General features: G+C 44.7%; 2 protein-coding genes across 2 annotated transcripts; one reads left to right on the forward strand and one right to left on the reverse strand.

The window, feature by feature from the left end:
* Nucleotides 1-2,320: 2,320 nt before the first annotated feature.
* Nucleotides 2,321-7,833, forward strand: MAD2L2 (MAD2 mitotic arrest deficient-like 2 (yeast)). Its single transcript, XM_010577315.1, has 8 exons — nt 2,321-2,369; nt 2,609-2,727; nt 3,270-3,341; nt 4,240-4,340; nt 4,464-4,558; nt 4,672-4,745; nt 6,938-7,030; nt 7,329-7,833. Exons 1-8 carry the CDS (start codon nt 2,330-2,332, stop codon nt 7,368-7,370), a joined length of 636 nt encoding a protein of 211 aa, XP_010575617.1. The 5' UTR covers nt 2,321-2,329; the 3' UTR covers nt 7,371-7,833.
* Nucleotides 7,834-8,883: 1,050 nt separating this feature from the next.
* Nucleotides 8,884-12,182, reverse strand: LOC104837892 (F-box only protein 6-like). Its single transcript, XM_010577316.1, has 5 exons — nt 11,844-12,182; nt 11,095-11,221; nt 10,299-10,394; nt 9,822-9,957; nt 8,884-9,271 (listed from the first exon to the last, which is right to left on the reverse strand). Exons 1-5 carry the CDS (start codon nt 12,100-12,102, stop codon nt 9,125-9,127), a joined length of 765 nt encoding a protein of 254 aa, XP_010575618.1. The 5' UTR covers nt 12,103-12,182; the 3' UTR covers nt 8,884-9,124.
* Nucleotides 12,183-12,251: the final 69 nt, after the last annotated feature.

The raw sequence follows: 12,251 nt of genomic DNA on the forward strand, positions 1-12,251 counted from the left end.
GGGGGCTCTGCGGGGTCGGGAGCCCTGTTTCGGAAGGGAGCAGGGGTGAGCGGCTGGCAGCACGGGCTCAGAATGCGGGCAGGAAGAGCGAAGTAAGGGCAGTGCTTGTCTGCCGAGGAGCGGTGGGAGCCGGGCACCCCGGGGTACCCAGCCCTGTCCCGAAAGCCGCGGTCTGTCCTTCCGTCTGTCCGGGCGTTAGAGAAACCAGCGTGTGAAACGGTGGAGGAGCATCTGGAGATTCTCCTTTCTCTCCTCTGAAGCCGTGAAGCGGGCAGGGCGCAGCGCAAGCTGATGCGGGAGGCCTGTGCTCCTTATTCTGGGCTAGCGCGGGAGCCCGCATAATCGACGTGGGCACCTTGGAGATGACGGATTACAAACCGCATGACATCCCTGCCTCCTTTGCTTCCTTTTTTCTTCTGAAATTCCTTCAGTAAGGGATTGCTAGCATCCAGAAAGCACCATGAAGGAAGTGCAGGCTTTCCCTCAGTGCTGTCTGTTATGCTGGGAAGATGGAATGACTTTTTCTGGAAACTGACCTCCTAGATGCAGGACAGCAAATTCAAATGAATAGAGGAAAGGCTAGTAACTGCAGCATTGCTCCAGTCAGTTACTCCAAAACCTTAATCTGAGGGAGTATTAAACGTGTGATTCTTAGGCATAACCTTATGACTGCATTGAAGGGTGGATCTCTGGGGATGCGCTTGCCTCTCTGGGGCCTCTGTTTAAGAAAGGGTGGTGTTTAGGTGAGGATGCGAACCTAAACCTCTAAAAACACAGATTCTTAATGCTACTTTGATACAGATCTTTTGTACAAATTTGAGAGTCACTGTGGCAGGGGTGCTAGAGAAATGCTTAAGTATCTTAATGTTATTTAATGTAGCAGATCACTAATGTTCCAGAAGTCTTTGTATACAATGGTAAGATTCTGATTTAAAAAGAAAGAGGAGAGTAGCTACCTATTTTGTGAAGGTTGAAGTAATTCTTTGTAGGTCTGAAAAACATGGTTTGTTGCAGCTGAAGCAGCTTGAAAATCAGTGGCTAAACAACTGATTGGAATGACTGTGGCTTATCAGAGGTCTATGTAAGGCAGCTGTGTTACTGATGGAGCTAAGGTGCTCCTGGAGATGTTTAAAGACATACACAGTTTATGAACAGTGGCGCTGCTATTAGTGGTTAAAGTTTGCATGCATGCAAAGAGTATGGATAAAATAATGAAACAAATTAAAATTTGTGATAGAAAATTATGTACACTGTAGCTTAAAACATGTAAGGCACAGCCTCCACTATATAAGGAAAGCTGTTCGAAAGTTGAACCTCAGTGTCTGCTGTTTGATTGTTGGCACACGGTATTCAATTTGGCACAATAATGTGCTGCCCTTTATAATTGTCACAAATTTCAGGCTCCCCAGGGAAGCAGTCATGGCACTGAGCCTGTCAGAGTTCAAGGAGCATCTGGCTGATGCTCTTAGTCATATGGATTAGGTAGTCTTGTGAGGAGCAGGGAGTTGGACTCCGTGATCCTTATGGGTCCCTTCCAACTTGAGATATTCCATGATTCTGTGTGACAAATTCCATGTTAACTTAATTATGCAGCTGTGCAGGGTTTGGTTTCCTTGGGACTCTGAAGCTGTTGGTAGTGGACAGCAGATGAGTACCTGTGTTGTGTAGAGCCAATGAAAGATGCAGAGCCTAGCCTGAACAAGCAATGTTTCATGGTGGTGGTGTGAAAATAAACCCATAAAACAGAGTAGTTCTTGTGTTACAATAAGATGTAGGGGTTAGAAAAGGGGTATGTTCTAGTATGTTACGAGAACACTTGTGTGGCTTTAAAAAAACTAGCGTTCCTTGTGCTACTAAAAAGCAATTGTCTAAACTTTCTCATGTCTTAGGAATCAGGAATTCTCCAGTCCTAGCAAAATGTATCAAAAAGGGAGGGAGACAGTGAAGAACTGTGAACTGGACAGATTTTCACTTTTTTTATTTAAATAAGGCCCAATCAAAAAAAAAAGCAAGAGTTAAATTATGAGTAATCGATCAATCTGCGGTGTGAGCCAGAACACGGCAATGATACTGTCTTTGGTTTTTGTACTACTGGTGATTTCTGGTGACTTCTTGTTGGTTATGGAGGGTGCTTAAACCTTTCACAGTGGGCCCTGTGGATTTGTCATGGCAGTGTTCATATGCTTGTGACTAAGCGCAGAGGACAGTTTGTTGGGTCTGAGCTCATCAGCACAAGGAAAGTGGATGGCTCCATGAGCTGACTGTATTAATAATATAAGAGCCAGAGGATAAACATTCTTTTTGTGATTACTTCCAGGTTCTGGGAAAGATGACCACTCTCACACGGCAGGACCTTAACTTTGGGCAAGGTAATGTGTTGTGCTAAGCTGCAAACTGCTATGCTTGCAAGGGTTCTTGTTGGCACATGTGGAGCTTGTGGGATTGTTGTTGGAGGGTTGCTCTATCCCTAAACTTCCTGCAGCTAGGGGGAAGCAGGTAAAATTTATGCAGGAAAAAATACCTTAAAAAAATTCCTATGAGTATATGGTATTGCTCTGCATGCTCCCCCCCACTCCCTACTTCAGCATCCTTTACTTTTGTTTTTCAGTTGTTGCGGATGTTCTTTCAGAATTTCTGGAAGTGGCTGTTCACCTTATCTTATATGTCAGAGAAGTTTACCCTATTGGGATCTTTCAGAAGAGGAAAAAATACAATGTACCTGTCCAGGTAGGAGATTTTCCTGGAAGCTGACAGCCACACGGACAAGCAAAATAGCAGGGATCAGTCAACACTCACCACAACTAAATAACTTCCAGAGTTTGTTTTAACGTGCAAACTCATTTTTGAGAACTTAGTTCCTGTCAAAAGGGAAAACAGCCCTGTAGCTGAGGATACAGCAGTACTCATGGAACAAGCAGATCATGGACAACAGTAGTAGAAGGCTTCCCCAGCTATGTACAGTAAGGTAACATGAAAGCATGCTTCCTAGGAAGTAGAGACGGTTGGAATATACTATTCCCAATATGCTATTGTGGGTATATATTCCCAATATACTACAACTGTGTGGGTACAGTGATCTGCCTCAGCTAATTAACCCTTCCATGAAAAAAATACTGGTTTGAATTGGCAACTTAATGGTAAAAAATGCTATTTGAAGCATGACTCAAGTGCCTTGTAACACACTTGTGCTTCTGTTTAAGTCGTCCCATTTAGCATTGTACTGGTTCACATCAGAACACAGCTCTGACTACTCACTGTATTTGCTACAGATGTCCTGCCACCCAGAGCTGAATCAGTACATCCAGGACACACTGCACTGTGTAAAGCCACTGCTCGAGAAGGTAAGATCATATCGGGGACCTTGGCAAAAATACTGCAAGTGGTTTTGATAGAAAGGAAGAGAAAGTAAATACTGTCTTAGTTGCAAAATTTATTTACAATTTTACCATATACAATAAACTAGCTGATAAAGTTCCTAACAAAAATAACATCCATAACCTTTCCTTGCAGTTAAGGCCCTGCCTTGCTGCTGATCATAGATGCAACTAAATGCCAAATCCATGCACATGAGGATATACATCTATATATTTTCAGTTATATCATCCTACATGGTAACTTAATGTTCTGCTTTTGACTACATTTCAGTTTAAGCACCTATCTGGCAGAATAGTTTAAAAGCTTTGATGTAAGCCAGCAAGCAAAGGTAGTTTTGAACTCTAGATTTTGTAAGAGAAAGGTGTGACCATATGAAATGTTTCAGGATGCAGGCAGATTTTGCATTTTCTGCTCTTTACAGACAACCTTAATGCACTTTTAGAGAATGGAAATAGGTCAGTTTTACGTCGCGGTAATATAAAGCTGCTATATTTGGCCAACAGTCTAAGCATATCTTAACTTCCTCATCATTGTATATTCCTGAGTGATGCCATGAGACAGCTGTACATTTTTCCTCCTTTGTTCCAAAACAGTATCTAGAGAAATGTACTATTTAGTGCACTTCATCTCCCTAGGCCTTAGCAATAAGCTATCGGTTTAACATCTAGCAAGAAATGGCTTTGCAAAAGCATTTTTTCTGATCGGTAAGAATAATCTGACAGTGCTCAAGCTTTGGATAAGTGCTATGGCTGTGAGCCGCAACAAATAAGCATACTCCCACTTTACCAGAAGTATGTGATGCACACTGTTGGGGAGAAGACAGCTTGTTCTAAGGCAGGGATTTTTCTATCTTTGTTCTTGCAGAATGATGTGGAGAAAGTCGTAGTTGTAATCCTGGATAAAGAGCACCACCCTGTGGAGAGATTTGTCTTTGAGATCACCCAGCCACCTCTTCTTTCCATTAGGTAAAGTTTCTATTACTTCTTGCCCGTGGCATCCAACACCTGCCTCTGCAGAAGTGTTCTGGAAGCAGCTCCAGGCCCCAGCACTTTGCTGCATGCCAGTAACAACTGCTGTCTCCTCAACAGTTCAGAGTCCCTGCTGTCCCATGTGGAGCAGTTACTGCGTGCCTTCATCCTGAAGATCAGCGTGTGTGATGCTGTGCTTGACAATAATCCCCCAGGTAAACGTGTCCATACAGCCTCACAGCATGGCATTGCTTGCCTTCAGCCAATAGGTAGTGTCTGATCCTCTGTTAGTTGTCCCCTGATCCAGAGCCTACCATTTCTCTTGCAGGTTGTACCTTCACCGTTCTGGTTCACACACGGGAGGCTGCCACACGGAACATGGAAAAGATCCAGGTGATAAAGGTGAGTGGTATCTTTGGCTACCTGTGGTGGGTTGACCCTGGCTGAACACCAGGTGCCCACCAAAGCTGTTCTATCACTCCCCCCCCTCAGCTGGACAGGCGAGAGAAAAATATAGCAAAGGGCTCGTAGGTCGAGATGAGGATGGGGAGAGATCACTCAACCAATTACCATTATGGGCAAAACAGACTCAACTTGGGGAAAATTAACTCAATTTATTACCAATCAACCAGAGTAGGGTAATGAGAAATAAAAGCAAATCTCAAAACACCTTCCCCTCCACTCCTCCCTTCTTCCCGGGCACAACTTCACTCTCAGATTCTCTACCTCCTCCCCCCACCAGCACAGAGGGATGGGGAGTGGGGTTATAATCAGTTCATCACATGTTATTTCTGCCACTTCATCCTCCTCAGGGGCAGGACTCATCGCGCTCTTTCCCTGCTCCAGTGTGGGGTCCCTCCCATGGGAGACAGTCCTCCACGAACTTCTCCACTGTTGGTCCTTCCCACAGGCTGCAGTTCTTCACAAACTGCTCCAGCGTGGGTCCCTTCCATGGCTTGCAGTCCTTCAGGAGCACGCTGCTCCAGTGTGGGCTTCCCACGGGGTCACAAGTCCTGCCAGAAAACCTGCCCTGTGGGCTCCTCTCTCCACAGATCTGCAGGTCCTGCCAGGACCCTGCTCCAGCGTGGGCTTCCCACGGGGTCACAGCCTCCTTTGGGCACCCACCTGCTCCGGCGTGGGGTCCTCCCTGGGCTGTGGGTGGATATCTGCTCCACCGTGGACCTCCATGGACTGCAGGGGGACAGGACAGCCTGCCTCACCATGGTCTTCCCCATAGGCTGCAGGGGAATCTCTGCTCTGGTGCCTGGAGCACCTCCTCCTTCTCCTTCTTCACTGACCTGGGTGTCTGCAGGGTTGTTTCTCTCACATGTTCTCACTCTCTCTCCAGCTGCCATTTGTCTGTCCTGCAACTTTTTTTCCTTCTTAAAAATGTCATCACAGAGGCGCTACCACTATCACTGATGGGCTCAGCCTTGGCTGGTGGTGGGTCTATCTTCGAGCCGGCTGGTATTGGCTCTGTTGGACACAGGGGAAGCTTCCAGCAGCTTCTCACAGAAGCCACCCCTGTAACCCCCATCTGCTACCAAAACCTTGCCACACAAACCAAATACACTACCCGATTATGAGAAAGCTGCAGAGCAAAGTCTGGAAATTACAGAGTTTTGGCATCTCTAAGGTTAAGGCCGCTAGATATTTTGAACACATATGTTAACTTCATATGATGCACTTCACAACTTTGGTTTGAATGTGTTAAAACGGTTTACACTAGCTAGGTGACTGAGCACACTCGCCACACACCAGCCACAATTGCAGACAATAGCTGCTTCAATGCCTGAATTAGATTGTAACAATACTTACTGCATAATGCCTGCTTAATCACTTAAAAGTACTCTGATATACAGAATAGGTACTTGAATTTAATCAACAACAAAGCCCTTATTCCGCATCCACTATGTGTGGATGGCTGATTCTTTATAAACAGCAAGGAAGACCAAGATTGAAGTAACTAGTGGATTTTGGGTGCACAAATACATTTTGTCTTGCAGGAAAGTATGTGGCAGATCACTTAAAAAAAATTTGTTTTAAGAACCCTTGCTTAGGTACAGGGAAACTTTCCCCCCCCCCCCCCCCCGAGCCAAGTTATGTTGGGTGTTACAAGGCACAATAAATAAAGCTAGTGAAGTATAAAATTGTTTCAGAATGGAAGTCTGCTCTGTATTGCTTAATAACGGAAACTGGTAGTATAGTAGGCCAACCTTTCAGCTTGCAAAGCAGGACAGAAATCCATGCCCTGAGCATTTTGGAGTTGCAATTAAATGCTGGTGTAATGAACAGAACATGCTAGCTCAGGACAGTTAAAAGTGTATCTTTTAAGGAAGTAAGTGAGATGTCACCTTTGGAATAAGTGGGTTAACATTATGGTTTGATGCTGCAACTGAAGGTAATTATGCCGAGTCTCAGGGCCAAGTGTGCAAGTGTTGAGTTTTGCTGTTATGAAAGGTTTGAGTTACCCATTTCTTCCCTCAGCCACTACATCTCTCATTCAGTTAATGCTGACCTAGTGCTAAGAGAACTCACCTTACAGAGTCTGCCAGCCTCTCTGCAAATAAAACACCTTGTGTTCCTGCCCCTAGGATTTCCCATGGATTCTTGCTGATGAACAAGATGTGCACATGCATGATCCCCGGCTCATCCCCCTGAAAACTATGACATCTGATATCTTAAAGGTGAGCAGAGCATTCTGGCCCAAGCAGTGGCTGAAAACTGCATGTAGTTCTAAGCTTTGTCTACTCTGATGCCAGCTCTGCAGTTTTCTGTAGGGTAACAATTTTAATACTGCTGAGCAGTAGCTTAGTCTTGCAGATGCCTGTGCCTGTAATCAAAATGGGACAAGACTCCTCGTAATAAGATAGGAAACCTGGTTATAGGGGAACATACAGACTCTTCCTATTTAGCCTGTTGCAGACTTTTTGCATTCACCTACCTGCATATCAAATGGAACTGATGCTTGTTTCTCTCCTCCAGATGCAGCTATATGTAGAAGAGCGAGCCCACAAAGGCACCTGATTTCAAATCTTCCTTGCTTTCAAACCTCATCTGATCTTCCAGTGGAATAAGGTGTCTCACAAACCATACCTTGATAACCGTCTCTTCAGCTGGCCTTCTGGGTGAATGTAGAGCAGCTGCTGCCTCTTTATTTCAAGTGCTCTTACCACTGTATATAAAACTGACTTGGAATGTGGAGCCAGAGCCTGTTCCCATGTACACTCATGTGTGAGAGTGAGTATAGGTTTTGTTACAGCGAATCCCTGGGGGCAGGATATAGGCAACTGCAGTATGCAGCCAGTGCTTTGTACCAATCCAGTTCTCACCTTAATAGGGCATCGCCATTGCTCATGGGTAGTGATACACAGCAATCTGTTACATGCTCCGCTAGAGCGATGGACTCATACTAAGGGTGAGTGAGGCCTTATGTAGTGTCTGTCCACTGTGACTGTCCCAAGTAGTCTTCAATAAATATTAAGTTTTACCCCTGTTGAACTAGGCTGAGTTCTGTCCAAACCAGCCTCCCCCCTTAAGTGAGGAAGTATTTTTATTTTGTATGGAGCTTTGTATTTTATGTGGAGCTTCCACCACTTTTCCATACCTTTTCTGGAACATATGTGGAATCTGTCAATTCCTATGAGAGGCTATACAACCTTGATCTCTCCCCTTTCTGTGGGAGAGCTTTCACCTATAAGTGGCATTAGCAAGGTGGAGTTCATCTGTCCAGCAAGGACACTTGCCAATGTCCTACTCCTAACAGAGAGCAGACAAGGGAAACCATTGTTAATCCTATGCCTATCAAAGGAGCTGGAAGAAGGTCTTAGTATTGGCTCTGTGCATACAGAGGTAGAAGACATGGTTCTTAGTATTTAAGCTGAGGCTGTTGGTCAGACAATTTGATAAGACAGCCAGTATAGTACCTCCCTGCTTCCTCCAAGGAAAAAGTGCGAGAATACTATAGATTGAGGTTGTACACCGCTTTAACATTTTATGTAGGGTTAAACTGTTCAGTACAAACCAAGTACTTTGGTAGTACAAAGGTAATATGGAAAAAGCCCATCACAATCAAAAGGCACTTATGTTGTAAGGTAGCCACCTTAATGGATTTCTTACCTCCTCCTGCTCTACCTGTTTATTCAAATAATGACAGGCTGTATTTGGACAGGGAAGGCATGTAGCATTTTGGTCATATACACTTACAGAAACAGTAAGGAATTAAGTACCAGTGACACGGCATTTATGAAAAAGGGTTGACAGTTTCCTTATGCTATGAAAGGTCTGATGTGAAAGATACATGTTTTGATACAGAATTAAACTGAAAGAGGAAAATACCGTACAAAACAAGTCTCTCTGTAGCAGAGCCCTTGAGGACAGCACTGATAATCTGAAATAAAACATTTTAGCCTTATCTTTTGTAAGTTCCATAAACAACCAAGAAAGGGTTTCTATTTAAGACAGTGTTTGGCTGTAGCACAAGGACAGATTAACTAGAAGAGACAGATGTCATATTTAATTGTCCTAGTCTTCCTCCTGTGGAAGGGCACTAGTAATTGCAGTAACATCCATGGTACAGGAGGCTGGAAGATGAAGACAGAAGTCCTTCCAAAGGGCTGGGCCTGCAGAAGTTCTGCTGTGAACAAGGAGAACTAGCTGCTTGTATTTGAGATCAGTTGTGCAAGACAAAGCCAGGACACTCGCCCGGAGAGTACAAATAAGTGCACCTGAGACCACCTGGTTACAGTCCTGAGGTAAAAGCAAACTCTTATATTGTGCCTTCATAACAGTGTCAGGGGCCCAATGGTGATGCTGCTGTTTGTCACTCGGATCCCATACCATCCTGCCCAGAATTGGGTGTCTTGGCCTCCATGCTGAAACCAGATGTAACGAACTCCAGCTGGGTAATTCTGGAAGGTGTGAGAAATCTGGAGAGAAAGAATAAAAGTCATCTTAATGTGCCTAAATAAATCAGCATTGACCTAGAAGCTCAGACCACTACAATATGCAAGCCTTGGTCTCAGGAAAAGCTCATTTTAAGATATCTTTCACTGAAAGTGCATCATACCCCTTTTTCTGAGGGATGGGAAAAAAGCCTCTCTTACTCAGCCTTCTGCCCTGAAATCCCCTCCAAGTAAAACATAACATTAAGCTTGATTCTTAGGTATGTTTGTCATGTAAGCAACAATGTAATGGGGAATCTACAGCCAATCAAATCAGTTAAACATGTTCGGGGAAGCCCAGGGGACACTCTTTAGAAAACCTTGGGCACCTACAAACTAAACCTAGCTCTTTCATGACACTACTGCTTCTTCAGCATTGTCAACAGCAAGGACTCACTTACCTTTTGTATTGAGTAGAGGAGGCTGAAGAGCAGAGAAAGAAGGTCCACTTGGGACTTTTGGCCAAGTAAGACTTGCAAGATTCAAGTGTCAACAATACTGATGCAAAGCTACTGCCCACAGGGCTGCTGCTTACCTCTCTCCACGCTGCATCATTCCACTGCTCTATAACCACTGGCTCAGGGTGGAACTCCTCAAGGACAATGTAGTCTTCAGAAAGGAGCCTCACCGTAAGTTCATAGCGACACCCACAGTCAAATCTGGCAGCATACCTAGAGAGGCAGGGAGTAATCAAGGAGCAGGGTTGTGTATACAGTGTTGTTTTCTTTAGTGTTCAAAAACAGTCTCCAAGGAGATCCTCATCTGCAGAGGAAAAGGAATGTCATCCCCACAGCTATGAAGAAGTTCTAAAATTTCCAGCTATCCTGCTCTTCACAGGATTGTCACCTCTTTACAGCCCATTGAACAAACTTAAATTTAGCTTATGCTTTACTCAAGAGCTACAACTCCCAAAGGATAAAGAACTAATTTTATAGCATGAAAAGCTTCAGAGGCCTAGCTTATCTCTAGGTTAATGCCAGAAAGTCTGGTGGTTTTCAGTACATACGCTTACCAGTCCTTGACTACAATTTCAGGCCGTTTCTCATCCATCAGCTGATTCCAGTATCCCTCTTTCTGCAGGGTAATGAGTTGAGACTTGAAGCATGGCCTGCAACAGCAATAGAAATACTCACAACTTCACAAAACACATCTCTTCCCTCTCGATGTCCACACTTTGCCTGACAGCTTCACTCTTACCAAAAGCCCACCCAGACCTCGAAGGCCCAGAAGGCTGACATGGCTAAGGCATGTCTTTTTCCATAGCCAGAACTAGGCAAGGAAGTGAACTGATTAGCTTCACCCCTAGAAAAAAGGAATAGTTACCTACAACCTGGATTAAGAGAGGTCCCTGCGCTTGTATAGCATATATTGGTAAGAGGAAACTACTGCTTAATGGATGTAAAAGCAGATAATTCTCCTCTGTTGACAGCTTTTATTACAAGCTGTTAGCATGACAAACACACCTACCACTCTTAGAGTTACAGAGCTTTGAACTTGTCAGGTGAGCGCATCTAATTAGCTTGCCAAACCTTAACCTTAACCTTACCATCCCTTCCTTTGGTAGGGATCCCATGTGGATTATCATGACGATAAAAAAGTTACAGGAAATTCCTGGTGGGGACAGAGGAGTTTAGCACATGCTGCAATTAATTCTCTCAGCAGTAGGATAAAAGGTTAGTTAAGCTCCTTCCTTTCCCCACACATGGGCAAAGGTTCAGTGATCCGCCTCAATCCTTCTAACTGTAGTGCCTCTGCAGACAGGAGGAAGCAGGTCTCCCAGCTCCAGATTACTGGAATCCAGTTCTTACCCATATGAAGTGACAAAGTATTTGTGTACTTTGGGGTCTGGCATGTCTTTTCCATGAGTTCCAGGCAGATCCTCAATCTTCCATTTATCTCCCTCATTATTATCAAGTTTCCAGTGCTGAAAGTTCTCTAAAAATATAGATATCAAAGATGAGCGTTAGGACCTCACTTCAGTTTCCAACAGCGTCTCTGCTTTTGTTAAAGAATCAGTGACAGAAGAATACTAGGAACCTACTTGGATGAGTTTCTCAGATACACTGTTTTTCCTACAGCTGAAAGTGACTTCTGTCTTTATGTTGCCATTACTTTTAATGTGGCTGTCAGCAGCTAGGCTAATAGGTGGCAACTTTCTGACCACATTAGAAACTCGTAATCAGTAAAGAAGTAGAATTACTGTAGTCACGTTAGTCAAGTCTTTGACAACAAAAATTCCCCAGCTGCCCAAATGTTTAATCCCAATACCCGATAGTTTCATTACCATATCGTGCAAATTAACCATCACTGCAGTACTGGGGCCTTAGCGACTCCAGAGATTTTTTTCTGGTCGCAACCACAAATACGTATTTACCAATACTTTACCTATCCACAGCAGTTTTAGTGCATACATTTACTTGTGGATCTGACCCGGCAGAGATCCCTCGGTAGCTGGACAGTCCCACAACACCAGCAGCGCTTGAGTAATGCGAGACTCTGACTCATTCTGACTGTTGGGAAAGTCTTTTAGCCTTCTACTATAAATAATGAAACAAACCTTCGGCACTAGGGTTTTTGATTAAGTTTCTCTTCAAGCTGCAGAGCATATAGAAGATCTTCCAGTCAGAGACGCTTCTGTCCAAATTCTGAATATAAAACCCCTCGCGCTGGCACTTGCGTTTCCATAGGGTGGTCAGATCCACCACGTACCGCCACTGCGTGCAGACCAGTCTGCAGGTGCGGATCAGGTCCTGGGCTGGGAGCAGCGACAGCAGCTCCACCAGCACGTCTTCGGGGAGGTCGCAAATGGTTGTCATCACAGACCGTGACGGGCTGCAGGACGACGCGGTGGAAAAATCCCCGGGCGCCGAGGCCACGCCGCTTCGGGAACAACAAGCAGAGTTTTCACCGGTCACTAACACAACTCCCCCGCCAGCCGCCCGCCCCGGGATGCCGGGCCGCCCCC

The sequence above is a fragment of the Haliaeetus leucocephalus genome, unplaced genomic scaffold (assembly GCF_000737465.1).
Source record: "Haliaeetus leucocephalus isolate CR32 unplaced genomic scaffold, Haliaeetus_leucocephalus-4.0 Scaffold556, whole genome shotgun sequence".
NCBI classification, from domain to species: domain Eukaryota; kingdom Metazoa; phylum Chordata; class Aves; order Accipitriformes; family Accipitridae; genus Haliaeetus; species Haliaeetus leucocephalus.

Excerpts from the sequence above, each read along its gene's own strand:
- MAD2L2 (XM_010577315.1), top strand. The coding sequence starts at position 2,330 with ATGACCACTCTCACACGGCAGGACCTTAACTTTGGGCAAG. Across the intron at positions 4,341-4,463 it reads CCACCTCTTCTTTCCATTAG|TTCAGAGTCCCTGCTGTCCC; the intron begins GTAAAGTTTCTA and ends TCTCCTCAACAG. Across the intron at positions 7,031-7,328 it reads TGACATCTGATATCTTAAAG|ATGCAGCTATATGTAGAAGA; the intron begins GTGAGCAGAGCA and ends TCTCTCCTCCAG.
- LOC104837892 (XM_010577316.1), bottom strand. The coding sequence starts at position 12,102 with ATGACAACCATTTGCGACCTCCCCGAAGACGTGCTGGTGGAGCTGCTG. Across the intron at positions 9,958-10,298 it reads GAAATTGTAGTCAAGGACTG|GTATGCTGCCAGATTTGACT; the intron begins GTAAGCGTATGT and ends CTGCCTCTCTAG. Across the intron at positions 9,272-9,821 it reads ATGATGCAGCGTGGAGAGAG|ATTTCTCACACCTTCCAGAA; the intron begins GTAAGCAGCAGC and ends CTTTCTCTCCAG.